Source organism: Passer montanus, unplaced genomic scaffold (genome assembly GCF_014805655.1).
Source record: "Passer montanus isolate IOZ18808 unplaced genomic scaffold, ASM1480565v1 scaffold38, whole genome shotgun sequence".
In the NCBI taxonomy this organism is placed as follows: Eukaryota; Metazoa; Chordata; class Aves; order Passeriformes; family Passeridae; genus Passer; species Passer montanus.
In genome coordinates, this window is record NW_024368596.1 from 3745921 (window position 1) to 3762669 (window position 16749).

A 16749-nucleotide genomic window follows, 5' to 3' on the forward strand; every position below is an offset into this window, starting at 1 on the left:
GTCATAACTGTTTTTAAATTGTTTAATGGCCACTGTATTAGAGTTTAAATAATTCTGTACTGTATTGGGTTTTGTGGCAAGGTTTTTGTGGAGGTTGAGAAGACACCAGAAGCTTCCCCTTTGTCAGACAAAGGCAATGTCACCTGGCAACAAGAAGAACCCGTCACTGGTTGAGGATGAGGCCATCAGAAACACCACCACTATAACTCTCCATCCTCACAAAAACCTTCTGCATTTTCCACAGCTAACTATAGCCCAAATAGCACTGGGAAGGGGATATGTTTCCATGCATTTGTGCTAACACACACTAGGTTTTGGAAAAGTACCCCTCCAAACCTACAAAAAAATTTGACACTACCTACTTTGTAGTCAGCACTGTTTGTCTGGGCAGGAATATAGAATGTCACATACTGGTTAAACTGCATATAACTTGTAAGACTTTGTTTACATTTTCCTCTACAGAAAAAGCATCTGTTTCCTTCAGTATCTGGAGTTTCACCTGAAATTGGTAAGTACTGGTTGACTTATATCAGCTGTGGGAATGAAGCCTTTCCCACTCTGTTTATGTAGGTGCCACAGGTGTTACACAATGCACGTGGAAGGCAGCCCTATGTTTTCATTGCAAAATGACAGCAATACTAGAGAGAGGTGAAAATTACACTGTGAGACTTCCAAGTTCCATTAGCTAATAGGGGTGTCTGAGCTCTTTGCTCTAACTTATCTTGGGATGTGCAGTAACAGGGCATACAGCCCTGTAATGCCCAGATAAATGCTCTCTTTGCCAACCCAAGTATTGATGTCACTGTGGTTCTATTCCCACAGAAGATGGGTGGCCAACTGTGTAACAAGCTCTGTGGTTGTTGGGCTTTCAGCCTGGACTATCATGGAGAATTCCAGAGTTAGACAATCCATCATATCATCTTTCATGAAACATCTTTTCTGGGGTGTAGAGTTTCACAGAACAGATAAATATTTATTTGTATATAATACTTTTTGATACATTACGATGGAAACAAGTAATGGAAAAAAATGCTCTCAAGCAGGTGGTTTTGTTTTTAAATAATGTCTTTTCAGCTTTCACCTTTCCAGCTCTGCTCCTGTTGGGGGATTGGATTCTCTTTCTGCATCTGCCACTAGATGGTATTGCTTCAACAGGCACTTTCCTGCCTCTTCTGCACCCTTGAGACACAGACCCCAGAAAAGCACGGAAAGCCTGTGTTTTTAATGTTCTTCAGGCATCTTCTGGCAAATGTTGTTGAGGACAAAGTCTTAGAGTAGCAGATATTTAGTCCCACAGCTGGCAGCTTCTTGTGCTTGCAGCACAGTTTCTGCTTAAGGACAAGTTTTATATTTGCTCTCTAATCCAGAAGATAAGACAGGTCTGTGGTCTGCCTGAAATTTCAGAATACCTGATGTATAAAATCTGAAGCAAACAGACAAAACTTTTGTCTCCTCCAGGTCTTATAGCTAATACAAAAATGCAAATAAAAGGCTTCTTTTTCTTTCACAATTGTAAAATTTTTCTAACAGTTTTGTGTTTTCTTTATGTGCTCACAAAACAAAAGCAGCTAATATGCAGGAAGTCATTCAGCAAAATTGTTATTATTCTAGGAGATAAAAACATCAGTATGGTGAGATATGAAGTAACTTTATATTAAAAGTTAATGACTTGGACTGTTCAGCCTTAAATTATTTGTTACTTCCTAATCCTTGATATGCATCTTTATGGTAAGTTTATATGATGTGAGACTTATTCCAGTTTTATATTTCCTTGTTTTGTTGTTCTGTTATTAAACTTTCTTATGTCATTGCTTTCCCTACTGGGGAAACTATCAAGAAAGTCAAACCAAAAGTGAAAAGAACATCCTTTAGTGATTAGATGTTCTCTGCACCCACATTCATAATTTTTCAGTGATCCAATTTCTATCTTAGTTCTAAATTAACTTCATTGATTTTCTAAAATGATTTGTAATTGCTTTAATTGTTTATAAGTAAACAAAACCTGTTCCCACATTTAGGTTGAATGCTGAGATTGGCTAGCTGAAATTTTATTTGGTGTCTTGAAGAACTATTTGGAAGTTTTAAGCTTGAGTTACTCAGCAAACCTTCCCTGCATCCCCACCCAACTGAGCAGGGGCTGCAAAGGTCCTCCCAAGCCCCCCTGCCCCCCTCATGCAAGCTGTCACTTTGCTGGCTCAGGTAGCAGTGGATTCAAAGATAAGGAGGGCTCTTCTGTTTTAAAAGAACATAAAATTGGTTGGTTTACAGTGAAAGCATGACCCCAAGAGCCAGACCTGACCCTGTAAGTGCTGAACAGCTTGAACTGTGCTGCATCTTAACAAACACGAGGGAGCTGCCAGCTGAGCTATGCTCACTGCTGGGGAAAAAAGGGCTTTTAACAAAATTCACTTTCTTCCTCACGCATGTTGGAGAAAACAAAATAAAATGCCTCAGTATTTGTAATCAGAGTGTAGAAAATCAATGCTGCACACAGTGCTGCTACTTGCCTTCCACTACAGCTGCTGGTGCCCATTTAGTGTCCTTCAAGCCAGGTGAAGGAAACTCACTCTGAGTAAACTCTGAGAGGCAAGATCACAGCAGGAACTACCAAAACCAAAGTGCTCATTTCCTCATCTTCCTGATGGCAAGGAAAGCAACCATCTCATGTTTCTTCTCTTCCAGGGTAGCAGGATGCCATGGTGGCTCAGGAGGGAAAGAAGAGGCCACTGTGCCACGCCATGTGCTGCATGGCACTGCAGCAAGGAGCAGGACACAGGTTGCAGGAATGCTGGAAGGCTGCACCCTGCAGGAAAAGATGAGGAAAGAGTCGTGTGGAGTTAGTGACCCACACAATTAAGGTTTGGCATGGCTGAGTGGCAAGATAACAACATGATTTTACCATAAAAAGGGCAAATATGTTATTACTGTGGTATATGAAATTCCATTAAATGGCAACATCAATTAAACAGCTCCCAGAGCTTTTGTTTGGAAGCTTGCAAGGCTTTATTTCCTGCAAAAGCTGTTCATTGAGTGTCAACAATTAGTTCCCCTGCAAATGAGACTGATTGCACAGCAGAGACTGTAACACTGGCTCCTGTTGGAAAGCTGGGTTCAAGCCCATCCTTTGGTGAGTATTTAGGCAGAGTAGCTCCAGCAGGAATGTGAATGAATAGCTTGAGCAGAGCATAACCTTGGAAATGCTTAGTGCTCATCAGGCTGGAGAAGAGTGAACTCTGCAGGAGTCCTTGGACTCTCATTTGTTAGTTATGATGGGGATGGTTTCTTTCAGGTTTTGACCAGAATTTTTTTCTTTGGCTGGAGAAAGAATTTCAATTTAGTGGCAAGAGAGCAGAAGACCTTTAAGTGAACAAGCCTCCCTGCTAACAGGATGACATAGAGACAATTTGCAGTCTTCCTTTCAGAGAATGCCTTGGCCCTGTGTCATTTCATTTGGAGTGTTTTGTACTGATGAGTTCACCAAAAGATCTCAATACCATAGGTTTTATTGGCTCCGAGACCACAGCCATTTCCTGGAAAGCCTCAACCTTCACCCAAGACACCTGGCAGCAGTTTTGCCATGCACAAACACTCTCCATATCCCTCAAGGAAAGCACCTGTGCACAGCACAGATGGCACCACTGTTCCAAGCTGGCAGCTCGGGGTAGTTTCCCTGTAGAGATGATGACTCTGCTCAAGCCCAGCTGAAGCCGCTGCTGTGTCCCAGGTCTCAGGCTGCCCTCCATTGCCACATCTCTCTGGCCCTCCATCACTCCAACCCTGTGTCCCTTCATCCCCCAGTCCGTCTGTCTCTCCTTCACTCAATCCCCCCATCTTTCCATCCCTCCATCCCTCAGTCCCTCCACCTCTCAGTCCCTCTGTCTCTCCTTCCCTCCGTCCCTCCATCTTTCCATCCCTTTGTCCCTTCATCCCTGCATCCTTCCCTTCCTCTGTCCCTTCATTCCTCATTCCTTCCATCCCTCAGGCTTTCCATCTTTCCTTCCCTCCAACCCTCCATCCTTCTTCTTCCTTCATCCCTATGTCCCTGCATCCCTCAGTCTCTCTGTTTCTCTTTCCCTCCATCCCTCAATCTCTCAATCTCTCCTTCCCTCCATCTGTCTTGTCCCTTCTTCCCTCTGTCCCTCCATCCTCCTTGTCTCTCCTTCTCTCTGTCCCTCCATTCCTCAGTCCCTCTGTCCCTCCATCCCTCAGTCTCTCCATCCCTCTGTCCCTCAGTCCCTCCATCCCTCTGTCCCTCCATTGCTGTCTCTCTGTCCCTCCATCCCTCAGTCCCTCTGTCCCTCCATCCCTCTGTTCCTCTGTCCCTCCATCCCTCAGTCTGTCTGTCCCTCCATCCCTCTGTCCCCCAGTCCCTCCGTCCCTCAGTCTCTCCATCCCTCTGCCCCTCCATCCCTCTGTCCCTCCATCCCACAGTCCCTCTGTCCCCCAGTCCCTCTGTCCCCCTGTCCCTCTGTCCCCCTGTCCCTCAGTCTCTCCGTCTCTCAGTCTCTCCGTCTCTCAGTCCCTCTGTCCCTCCATCCCTCCGTCCCCCTGTCCCCCTGTCCCTCTGTCCCTCCGTCCCTCAGTCCCTCTGTCCCTCCATCCCTGTCACTCTGTCTCTCTGCCCCTCCATCCCCCTGTCCCTCCATCCCTCTGTCCCTCCATCCCTCTGTCCCGCCTCGCTGCAGTACTCCCCGCCCACCGCCAGGCCGCGCCAGCCCCATGGTTGCTATGGCGACGGCGGCGGCGCTCCCCGCGCATGCGCGGCATTGCGGCGGCTTCCGGCGGGGCGGGCGGCGATGGAGCGCCTGGGGCCGGGCGCCGTGAGCGCCGTGCCCGTGGCCGAGTTCAGGCCGTGAGTCCGGGCCGGGCGGGACGGGGGCCCAGGGGGGGAGGGTGAGGGGGGGGAAGGCTGCGCGCCCCGCGCCATCGGCCCGCGGTGGGGCTGCAGCCGGGAGCGGCGGGAGGGAGCGGCGGGGCGGTGCAGGAGGAGGCCCCGGTTAGCCCGGGCGCGCTGCGGAGCCCCGGGAAAGGTGCCGAGCTAGGCTGAGCTTATACACGAATGTTTGTTTTTGCCGCGTAGGGAAGCGATGAGAGTATGTCAGTGTAAGAAAAGTATTTGTCAGCAGTGGAGTTTTTAACTTTGGTAATAAGCTGGAGGTCATCTTACTCTTCTGTGGGTAAGTGTTGACAGAATGGTTCCTAATTTCCCTAGGGAAGTTTTCAGTGCAGTTTTGTCCTCCACCCTGACAGTCCTTCAGGCAAACGCTGATAAAGGAAAAGAATTGGGATGTTTTTATGCTGCTGGCTGCAGTGTAGAAGCTGTGCATGGCTGCACATAACTGCCAGAAGATTAGATAATTTTTTCCCCCATTTCCACTTTTTTTTTTTTTTTCAAAAAAACCCACATATATTTGTGTTTCAACGCCCTAAGAACTCGTGTCTTTGAATGAGGCAGTCTTTGAAAGTCAGAAGGGCATTGCCTGGCTGACACGTTTACTCCATCATAAAATAGCCAGCCAGGCAGAGTGGGTGAGAACTGGTGGAAGCACACGGCAGCAGGCTGTGCGTGGTGTTTTGTAAACACAGCTCCTGTTCCAGCAGGACAATTCAAGGAGACCCTACCAGGAACATGTAATTCCATAAGCCCTCTCTTGTCAAAGGTCTTCTAGTTTTACATCTGTGAAGGCAAAGTTTTGGTGTAGTGGGTCTGTGTTGTGACTGTTACCACACTTATTCCAGCTTTCTTAGTTAAAAACTGAGAAATTATTTTTAAATAGAGGAAGAAGACCTAATAAAAAGGAACTTGGAGTAGTAAGCTGTTAAATTCATTCAGTGTACTTCCCTTTCTATCCCAGCCTGTAGGATTTGTCATTTTCCTGGACTTGTAGTTACTTAAAAAAAAAGGAACTTGGCAAGTTTTAATGCAGGATGCTGTCATATAACATGTGCATGTGTAACTAATATCAGATACTTAATAATTATATAGTAATACATTGATAAACATATTAAAATAACCCCCCCTATACTATAATGATTGCAAAGCAGTAACAGGGAAAAGTCTAAAGATTATTTTTAATTTTGTTTGTGAGTTTAGACTGGCAGAATCATTACATTGTTTTGAATATTCTCATTTTTATTGCAGCCAACAAATGCATACTTCAAGTCTTTATTGCTTCCAAACAATACATGTATTCAGCTCTTGAGAAGTAATCAGCTTCTCTTTGGAACAAGTTCTTGTCCTGTTTCAGGCATATATATTGTGACTTTCTTTTGTGTGTAACTTCTCTTATTTATTTCAGAAATGAGGGTTCATTAACATCAACTCTAAGAACACTTCTGTTCTTCACAGCTCTAATGATTACATTACCCGTTGGGCTATATTTTTCATCAAAGGCTTATGTATTTGAAGGTAATTTTGTTTCTGCCAATTAGCATTATTATTACAAAAATAGAGGAGAAGCACAATCCTCTAATAGCATCTTTGTTCTTCCTGTTTTGAATATTTGTTTCCATTTATAGACAAAAGGTCCTGTAATGTCTAATTAGAAAAGAAAATTATATAAAAGGTCAATGTGTCTTTGCCTGCATTGGTCTGCAATCCAAAATTTGCTGAATATTCTACAATGGTTTATGTTGCATAGAGGTGCATTGTTCCCTTACCTAAAGGGTTTTAACACTACCCTGCAGAAGACTTTTGTCAGAATCAACAGAGATATGTTTCCTGCAGGTATTGCAAACTAATCATGTGTTCAAGACAGAATAATGTTGTTCCTGAGATTTATATTTTGCTTTTTGAAACGTATGTCCATTTAAACAAGTTAAATGCAATTTCAAATATTGAATGTGATTGCTTCTGGAGCTTTCTTTTAATAATAATAATAAAAATATATTATGGCTGTTTGTTTGAACAAGCAGCCATGTTGTAGTCCTGATTCTGCAAGGCTTTAGTACTTCCCTCCTGCAGTTCTTCAGTTATCTCCTTTAGAAGTGGGGAGGAGGGAGGGAGAAAGCAGCTGCTTTATGAGCAGTTTGTGAGTGTGTAACAGCTATTCTGAGATGATTCTCCTTTGGAGTGTGCTGCTGTATGTGGTACATGAAGGCTCAAAGGTTCTTAAGTAACTTTCAAGATGCTTTTTAGCTTTTATTTTTTAATTTGAGGTGTAGCAAGCTGAGCTTTAACTTCACTGTCAGTTAATGACAAGATCTGTTGGCACTAAAGGATTGTCTTTGTAGGATGATGGTTTTGTAGGTTTTGTTTGCTTTTGGGAAGACTTTGTTAGGGTTTTTTAATTAATTAAGGGAAACAATATTGGAGAGTTTGGTCTTTCTATATTTGAAAGCTTATTTTATATGAGATGCATTCATGTATCTTAACTGATGGGGCATTATTGTTTTGCAGTCTAAATACAGAAGGTCTTAGTCTTCTAAATTGAATTGTTCTTCTACTGTTTTCTCCTGATTTAGTGGCAAATTATTACAGAATTCTCCCCCTTCTTCCTCCCACCTCCATCCCCCATTTTATTGCCCCAAAAAGAGAGTTACATTTAGGAAAAAAGGGTGTTGAGGTTTGTTTGGTGCTGGAAGGTACTATCAGAAAAAGTGAATGTTGTAGAACTCGAAGCTGTTGACGTCAAATCTAGGTTATTTTATCTTAAATATTGAAACTGCAGTGTTGCTTTGCTCTGGAAATGGTTTCAAGGCCTTTAACTGTCACAATGAATTCTTACCTGTGAATCATTCTGAGCTCAGACTTTTGATACAGGAGTGAATGTAACTTTGTTCTTTAGGGAGAATTGTGACTTGCCATGTCAGAGCTCCTAGCTCCTAACTAATATTGTTTACTTTCCTTGTTTCCTCAGGTTCCTTGGGAATGTCTGACAGAGACAGCTACTTCTATGCTGCCATAGTTGCTGTGGTCACTGTGCACGTGGTCCTGGCTCTCTTTGTTTATGTGGCCTGGAACGAGGGCTCGCGGCAGTGGCGCGAAGGCAAACAGGACTGAAGTGAGCATCTGATGGCCACAGACTGTAAACCACATTTCTTGTGAGCTGAAGGAAAAGCATTCTTCCAAATGTGTAATACACATGCACAAAGAGGAGGCTGGTGCCTCAGTTGTGGTAAAAATAAGACTTGTGCTCATCTTGACTGTGTGCTGGTGTTTTCTGTAATGGTGATGGAAGTTGTTCTTTAGCCAGCTTCTACTATATTGAGCTGAGGAGGCCTTAACTTGCAATTAAAGTGGAATAATTATATAATTTGAAAACTCCTGTAGCTACTTTTGCCATGCCTAGTATTTTTCTGGCTTGCTCTGAAACTAATATTGGCATGAAGCAAGCATTACATTTTCAAGGAATTAAATTGCTGTTTAAAAAAGCTACATTACTTACTATGCAGCTACAGTGTAAAAGATGGAATTTCACTTTGCTGTGAATAGTTTCCTGATTTATATGTGTTGTGGTTTAACTCCAGGCAACAATTGAGCACTGTGCAGCTGCTTACTCACAGTGGCATGAGTGGGGGAATCAGGAAAGCAAAGTGAAAAACTCATGGGTCAAGATAAAGATAGTTTAATAGGTAAAACAAAAGCTGCACGTGTAAGTATGCTGGTTTTCAGTACAAATTCAAACCATAGCCCCATGGTAGCTATTATGAAGAAAACTACCTCTATCCCAGCCCAAACCAACACAGTGGGATAGGCTTAATTAATCTGTGTTTAGAAGTAATTTCAAAACCAGAATTGTTTAGAAACTCAGGTGATGTCTTTCTAATGTGAAGTACAATTTTTTTTTTCAAATATATTTTTTATTGCAGTGTAAAATCCAATCTTTAATTTCATTTTGGGAGGACTAGTATTATGCATTGCTCATCTTGCTCCTCTTCTACAGTTTATCCTGGTTATGCAAAGGAAAGGACATAGCATATTTTTTATATGTCTTTAGACAGGTATGTATCTCCTTGATATTTGCTAAAGTGTGCACTTGGATTTCCTGTGGTAAAGCAGTGTCAGTAACAGTCATAAGCTGCTGTCATGGCTGGTAGGGGAAGGAGCAAGAGAAAACAAGCTGTAGTTGTCTGCAAATGGTGTTCTTTTTGAAGCAGAGGACAGAGAAGTGACCACATGGAAAATTGACTTCTCTTCATAACTACTTACTTTGTACACTGTGAAATGATACAATATGTTGATTGTTTTCTTTTTTCCTTGGTTGTGCGCAGAACTTCTGTAGTCAAACCTTAGTGAGATTTTTGTGCTGTAAGATAACATGAATTTCATTCCACTGTTGTGCTGTTGTTAGCAAGCTTTTTAATCTCTGGCTAAAACATTTTTCCTAAAGTTCCAGCAAAGCAAACTTTCTCAACCCTGATGATGGCTGTTAAGCTGTTGTGCTTGAGGTCATTCTGTTAATTTGAATTTTCCAGTTTATTGTATTAGTTTAGCCTTTCTTGGAAGTTTTTTGCTTAATACGGGGCTTGGCATGGTTTTGGTGCTGCATGTGTCTGTGATAAAACTTGCCTATAAATGAGTCAAAAATTGGTGATCTGTGCCCAGTGGCTTGAGAATTATGTCCCCAAGCCTCATTCCTGTCTTGTCCACCCCAGGCCCAGGTGTGCACAAGCACGGGCACCATGGCACACTAATGCAAATCAGTTTTTACACTTTGTTTCTGCCGTGTTACCTTTTCTCATCCAGAGCCCCCTTGTCAGCTTACTGCTTTCAAACTGGAGAATCTTCTCAGAGTACTTACAGTGCAAAGGTAGTTTGTACATGGGGGTATTGGCTTCCTGCACTCCAGTGTGTGAAGTGTACGTTGTGGAACAAACACTGCCTTTTAATAAAGACCTACCCTGCAATACAAGATCCAGTAAACAATATCTGCTGAACACTTTTTGAATAGTGTCTTTAATATTCCACATGTAGAGTACAGCTTAAAGCAAATATATAGTGCTGCTCAATAGCTTAGCTTTTTTTTTTTAGATTTATTCACAGTGGAGAATAAATGAAGAGTTACACTTATGAAATAAAGACTTTTTTTGGTGCTGGAAGACAGTGGCAGAAAAAATGAGTGTTACAGAAGTCTAAGATGTTGACTTCAAGGGGAACACACCTGTTATGCTCTATTAGCTACATCCTGTGCTATGTTTATTTTATGTTTCATGTAGCAGAATCCCTAGACACAAAGTTAATTTCCTAGGGATCACAAGAAAATAATTCCTTATTACAACTGTTTAGTTAAAAAAAGCTGACAAGTTTGGCCTCTGCTGTATGTGCAGGCACTATAGTGTCTCAGCAGTTGGGGGTAATGAGCTGAGCATTAATCCATCCATTGGAAGATCTTTGAAGGTAATGCTTTGATCCATCCATAACAACATTCCTGGTGAGAAGAGAGGCACTGCCTGAGTCTGCACAGCCTGAGCCAGGTGCTGGTTTGATGTTTCTGTGCTTCTGACTGGGAACAGTCCCTCGGGAAAGGGTGCAATGAAAACAGCCCGTGAGGTGTTGCCCCCTTGCAGCCCAGGGAGGTCCAGGGGGAGAATTGTCTCCCCTCCCTCCTTGCCAGCAGAGGGGAGCCTCACTGGAGCAGTCTGCTCCTGGAGCACTGTGGAAGGAACCCACTAGAGCAGTTCATGAGGGACTCTCCTGAGGAGGAAGGAGGGCAGGAACACTGTGAAGAACTGACCACAACACCCATTCCCTGTGCCACTGTGGGGGAGATGGAGAACTTGGGACTAAAGTTGAACCTGGGAAGAAGAGAGTGCTGGGGTGTGAAATAAAATGTTTTATTTCCCTTCACCCTACTCTGATTTGATGGGTAATAAATTAATTTCCTCAAACTGGGTCTGTTTTTCCCATGATTGTAATTAGTGATTTCTCTGTGCTTTTCTCAACCCAGGAGCCTTTTGTTACATTTTCTTTCCCCATCCAGCTAGAAAGGGAGTGTTAGCTCGATTTTGATGGGCATTTGGTGCCCAGTCAAGGTCAAGCCCACCACATTTAAACTGATAAAAGTTGTGGAGAGATCAGAATTCTTATTGGTTTGATGTTTTAATTTTCAATAGAATAGTGATGTAAACTTGTTAACAGTGTGGTATTTTAAAGTGGTTCTGTACATTTGTTAATTTTTCTGCTAGGAATGGATTTGAGACAACTCTTGAAAAGACAACTGGGAAAACTGTCTGCATAAGTCCTTCAGTACTTCACAGTTGCCTCTCACTTAGTGGTCTATCATGTGTTTGCGTAGGCTGACAATTAGTTTAGCTAAAGCAAGCAATTGTATCTCACAGTGAGAAAATACCTTGAGACAGATTTTAGCAGAAATTTTCCAGAACATTTTCCATGAGTGAATAGATAGTGAGTTGGGAAGTGGGAAATGAGTGACTTTTCCTTAGTTTTTGTGTTCTGTACTTACCTCTGTTTTTTCAAATGCCTGCAGGACACTGTGGTGGTAGGCACCCAGCCTGTGACTGTGCAGGTGAGTGAGCAGCTTTGGTTTGCTCTTAGGGATGCCTGAACTCATTATTAACTGCCAGCACTGAGTAAGTGTCCAGAGCAAATGGTGATGGTGGTGATCATGCTGCTAACAGGGATTATCACCGATTAAGGTGTATGAACTTGAAATAGTCTTTACAGTATATTCGAAACAAAATAAAACACTTGCATTGTAAGAAAGGTCCTAGTAATAATACTCAACATTAAAAAACAAGACAAAACCCCAAGAAAACAGCCAAACACAAAAACAACCCTACCCTCCAGAAGGCCCAAGCTCCTGTGCTATTGTCACCCTCAGGCAGAGGGCAGGCTGTGCTACCTGATCAGCCCTAGTAATAATACTCAACAGTAAAAAAACAAGACAAAACCCCAAGAAAACAGCCAAACACAAAAACAACCCTACCCTCCAGAAGGCCCAAGCTCCTGTGCTATTGTCACCCTCAGGCAGAGGGCAGGCTGTGCTACCTGATCACTGATGGGCCAGGGGAAGGCGTGGTGCTCACTGAGAAGTTGTGTTCTCACCTAGTGCCTTGGTGAACAATAAAATGTTTGATGTTACTGCATGTTTGGTGGGTTTTAGCCTGCTGTGACTACTGCAGTTCAACAAAACGTGCTTAGGCTTCTGGCAGCCCTTGCAGCTGGACAGGGTGTACTGGGAGCATCAGGCAGGGGTGTGGGTGTCCTAGTTCAGGTGAGTAAGAGATGAGAAAGGAAAGGGCCCTTAAAGAACCAACTGAGCCATACATCGTGGTGTTCCAAAATACCATATTTTGGGTGTGACAGATGGAGGTCGGGTGCAGCCCATGGGGCAAGAGAGGAAGGGTCCTGTGAAGCAAATAGTGACTTGGGAAGATGGGGTGAGGGCTGGAATGTCCTAGCAAGGCTTGTTATATGATGGCAGAGGCACCATATGTTTTGTTTGGAAGTGTTTATTCCACTGTTCTTCAAGGGATTATGCAGAACCATTGGTCTGAAAGATTGAATGTAAATAATACAAAATGTTAAGCTAATTGCATTTTAAACTTCCAACTAAAGTTGGTCATACATTGACAGCTTTGCTGTGTGAGATCTGGGATGTATTTATTTACTTTGTCTTGTACAAACCAGCATTGTTACTGGCTCTGAGTCATCTCATAGGGCATGGTCAAGCCCTTGGAGTGTAAATATTTCTTTAAAAATACCAAAGAGCAACTGCCACTCTAATGTTTCATTAGCTCAAATCAACTGTCAGTTTAAGAGTAATACAGAAGCTGCTTGTTTGACGGTGACAGAAAGCAGAGCTTGTTATGTCCCTGTAAGAGGAGGCCTCAGGTGCTTGAATGGGTCTTGCAAGAAGAAATTGCTGTGTGATTCAGGGCCCCCACAGTCATTCTCTTATCTGAAGATACACCACTGTCTGAATTTCTGAGCTGTTGGCATAGAGCTTGATTCTCTTTGTTAAGAGAAACAGTGTTGTGTAACAATGCCCAGCTGTAGTTGTAAAAAAGGAAATGGAGGTAAGCTCTTGGGACTTGAGCTCTGTTTGAACCTAAGGCAGTAAGAAAAGGGATGGAGAAAATGCATGTGGATTCCTGTAGAAAGCAGCTTCTTTAGGTGCTGGTCTCCCAGTTCTGAAACAATGAGACAGAGCCAATTGAGGTCCTGCTTCAAAAGGCAGGGAAGTTTTGTGGGGAAGGATGCCCAGAGTGAAGAGATAGGAAAGTTGAGTAGTTAATTTGGTGACTGGCTGGCTGAATGCCTGGGATGGAGATGTTTTTTAGTGCAGGTTTGCTGTCATGCTTCACCACCCTTTTGTCCTACCAGCTTTGGATGGTTCTTATTCCCCTGTCAGCCCACTGTTTGGAGGGGTGATCAGGTGCTTACCTGCAGCTGTGCTCTTAACACACTACAAACTGCTCACAGGCCTGCAAAAAAGCTGTTGCTGCTTTTAGTTGCCACATGAGACACTGCTTTAATAGTTTAAGTGGAAATGGCCCAGGGCATAGGCACAGGGGGTATGTTATTAATTAAAACTGTTTGTAATTGAAGAAGGATTTATGAGTGAGAGTAATAGCAGTCAGAGATTAAGAACAAACACTTCTGTGGGTGTGGGCCCATGCTGCAGGCACCATGGAGGAGATGTTTAATACCTTTGCAGTTCTTCATCCTCAAGATGCAGTTTTTCTTACTGTGCTTAAGTCATTAATGTGGCTCTGTTAATGTTAGAGATCAGTGGAAGTTTGGCTTCACAGCTGGAATGCTGCTCATTTCGGGGAATGAGTCTTTGATGTGTAGGTGGTTTTGTGTCTGACTGAGAAGACAGAAGAACCCACTTTGCTCTCAAACCATGTCACACTTTGAGCCCATTCCTAGAATAATTCCTACAGAATTAGCAAGTTTTGGGTGATTCTTAACGTGAAGCATTATGATAGAATATGAGTTTCCTTTACAAACTTGTGTTATATCTGCAATGTAATGCTTTTTTCTTCAGAGTCAAGTATGCCCTCACCAAAAAATTGAAACCACAGGGTATTTTGATGATCTGGTTGTTGGAACTATTTTGATGGCTGTTTGTGTTAGGTGCAGCTACTTGTTCAAATGGGGAGTGGCTGTAGCTCATCATCTGCAGGTTTTGCCCAGTATCCCTGAGACTTGGGTAGACACCAAATCCTGTGTTTAACAGAGATTCCTCTGCTGGCCTTAATGTTTAGGGGCTTCAACCCAGCTGTCAGTTTTACTTAGTGAAAACTGGGCCTTGGTTTTATATTTAAATTATATAATGCCCTCTTTCTATATGGTAATGACTGACTGATCATTAAGCCAGTTCCTTTATTCCTATCTAGCATTTATTTTTAACCTGTTACAGTTCTGCAAACAGCAGCAAGTCACTCCTTTTAGTGCTTCTCCCCCTTCATCTTTCCTTAGTAAGTGCTTTCCACAGAAGCAAATATTGCCTGTAGTGAGATATCTCTTGTGATCCCTAGTTAAGATAAGGTTGAACTTTGTAGGGCAAGAAGAAGCTTTCATAACACTTGGTAGGTATTCTGCTTTCCTACCTGTGTATTTTCAGACTTGTTTGTTCTGTCAGCTCTGATACTTAAGGCATGAAAACAGTGATTTCAGAGGAAAAAATTTCCAGTTTTATAGACAATTCATGTATCAGTTATCTAGTTTCATGGGCCTTTGGGAGGACTAATTAACAACACCAAAATAGCAGCATGTTTCTGCGTTGTCAGATACTCACTAGGTTCAGAACAGTGGTCAAACAGTTGTTTGAACTCTGTGATCAAATGTAGTTTTACTTTTGCATATTACAGGATTCAAAAACATGTAAATACACTGAGTAGCATTGGCAGTGGGATCCAGGCTGCTTTCACTTCTCCAGCCCTAAAAGAAAATACAGTGAGCCTTTTGATAAGGAAATCTTGGAGACCCCCTCAGGAATATGTGGTGGATGCAGCTCTTCAAGATGCCTGCCCTTGCCAAAATGCTGCATTTGCTCTATATCAAGCTTGTGCAAGGGATTCATTTGGAAGGAGAGCAGAGTGGCTTGTGAACTTTCTACCTCAGGTCAGCTGTGCTCTAACTGCAAGGTCCAAATTGCTATTTGATGGGATAAATGATTTTTGTGTGCTTTTTATGGACTTTGTTCAAAAAGTGAACAGGTAATTAATCTCAGCAGGCAATTCTGCAGAGCACCAGAACTAATTTGCTGCAGTTCTGTTCAGTTACAGATGAAGCAATGGAGTAATGTGTCTGATTACATAAGCATGAGCTCAGCTGATCATATCTGTGTGTGGATATAATAGATTAACTGATTGACCAGTAAAGCAGACAAGAGTAGTTTATTTTGTGTTCTCCTTGATTTGTGACAAGACAGTTTTCCTTCAGTTCAAGCTCAGCAGTTTGCTCATCTCAGAGATTCACATACAGATGGATTGACCAGTAAGAAGAATTGGTGTGTTTGTAGAAGCCAGTGTGCTCCAGATTCCTCTGAAAAGCAGGTGAGGTTTTACATCATAAGGGAAGTTCCCTTGCCTGCAATCCTGGCTTTTGGAGAATTAACAAGGACTGGTCCTGAATCAGATGATAACTGAGATGCAGAAAATGAGATATTGAAGGTAACTGTGCCAGGAGTGCTGTGGTTTGGGTGGGTAAGAAGACTTATCCATCAGTAGCAGAATGTCAACTGACTCTTCTTTTCCTCATTTGCATTCCTAGCACTGGGAAATCAGTATAAAGCCATCATTTACTCTTAACAGTCTTTGAAAAACACAATCTGTCTGTAATATTTCCTCAGGAAAAAATTCTGCTTTAAACTAGGCTTTTGAGACTTGGTACAAATTTAAGCTGCTTTAGCAAAAAAAAAAAAAAAAAAAAAAAAAAAGACTACTTTTGGATAAAACCGGTGTTGTGTTGTTGACAGATTTTCCTCTCCAGAATTCGTTGCATATTTCTTTTGTGCTAAAAACAAAGGTGAATATCACAGAATTCTGTATATGGCACATTGTACAGTATCCATATCCACTTGCCTTGCCTGTGCTGCCTGCTCTTCTTGCAGCTCTTTCCAAAGAACAGGGGAGGATCCAGCTGCACTCCATCTGTATGAGTGCACAGGGACAGCTGCTCTCTGTCCTGAAGAAGTCACCATACAGCAAGATCAGTGTGGCTAAAGGGATTGCCAGCACAGCACACGTGTCCAGGTGGAAGTGTTCAGTGCATTTGGCACAGGATAGCTCCTGGAGCTGTTGGACCTGGCCTTGGAGCTATGGCACATCTACCCTCAGAGAGGTAAAGAGATTCACTTTGCTGGCTGTGGCAGATCACAGGGTCAGAACTAGAGGGCAGGTAGGGGAAGGGACTGGAACTTGAATTTTTTACCCACTGCCAGCAATATCTGCTATCTGCTACGACCCATCTACAGGGATTTTCTAGGGATTTTCTTTCTGGTGAGAACTTGAATCAGTGGATACCTGGACTATTTTACCAAATTTTGCATAGCTTGACGCTGTCTTCAAGGTCTGCAGACATTGTAGCCCATGCTTTCCTTTCTTGTCAGTTCTTCTGAATATTCCATTAAATTCCTGTTTCAATACTTTTTTGCCTTTGTTCAGCTGGCTTTAGACTTTTCTGGGTTTCCTTCAGGTATACCTTTTCCCTGTCTCATCATTTCCTTCCATATCTAAAACTTACAGTAATAAAAAAGGCCCATTGAAATTTGCACACCGCTGGAGGATGGTGCTGCACTTGAATGGTGCCATTCCATTATCTTTTCAATGGTGTTA

The 16749-nt window shown here is 42.7% G+C and overlaps 1 protein-coding gene across 1 annotated transcript; it reads left to right on the plus strand.

Annotated features, from left to right (window-relative positions):
• Positions 1-4760: 4760 nt before the first annotated feature.
• VMA21 (vacuolar ATPase assembly factor VMA21) lies at positions 4761-9879 on the plus strand. The gene is made up of 3 exons (XM_039717559.1): positions 4761-4852; positions 6300-6409; positions 7860-9879. Exons 1-3 carry the CDS (start codon positions 4797-4799, stop codon positions 8000-8002), a joined length of 309 nt encoding a protein of 102 aa, XP_039573493.1. The 5' UTR covers positions 4761-4796; the 3' UTR covers positions 8003-9879.
• The last annotated feature ends 6870 nt before the right edge of the window (positions 9880-16749 follow it).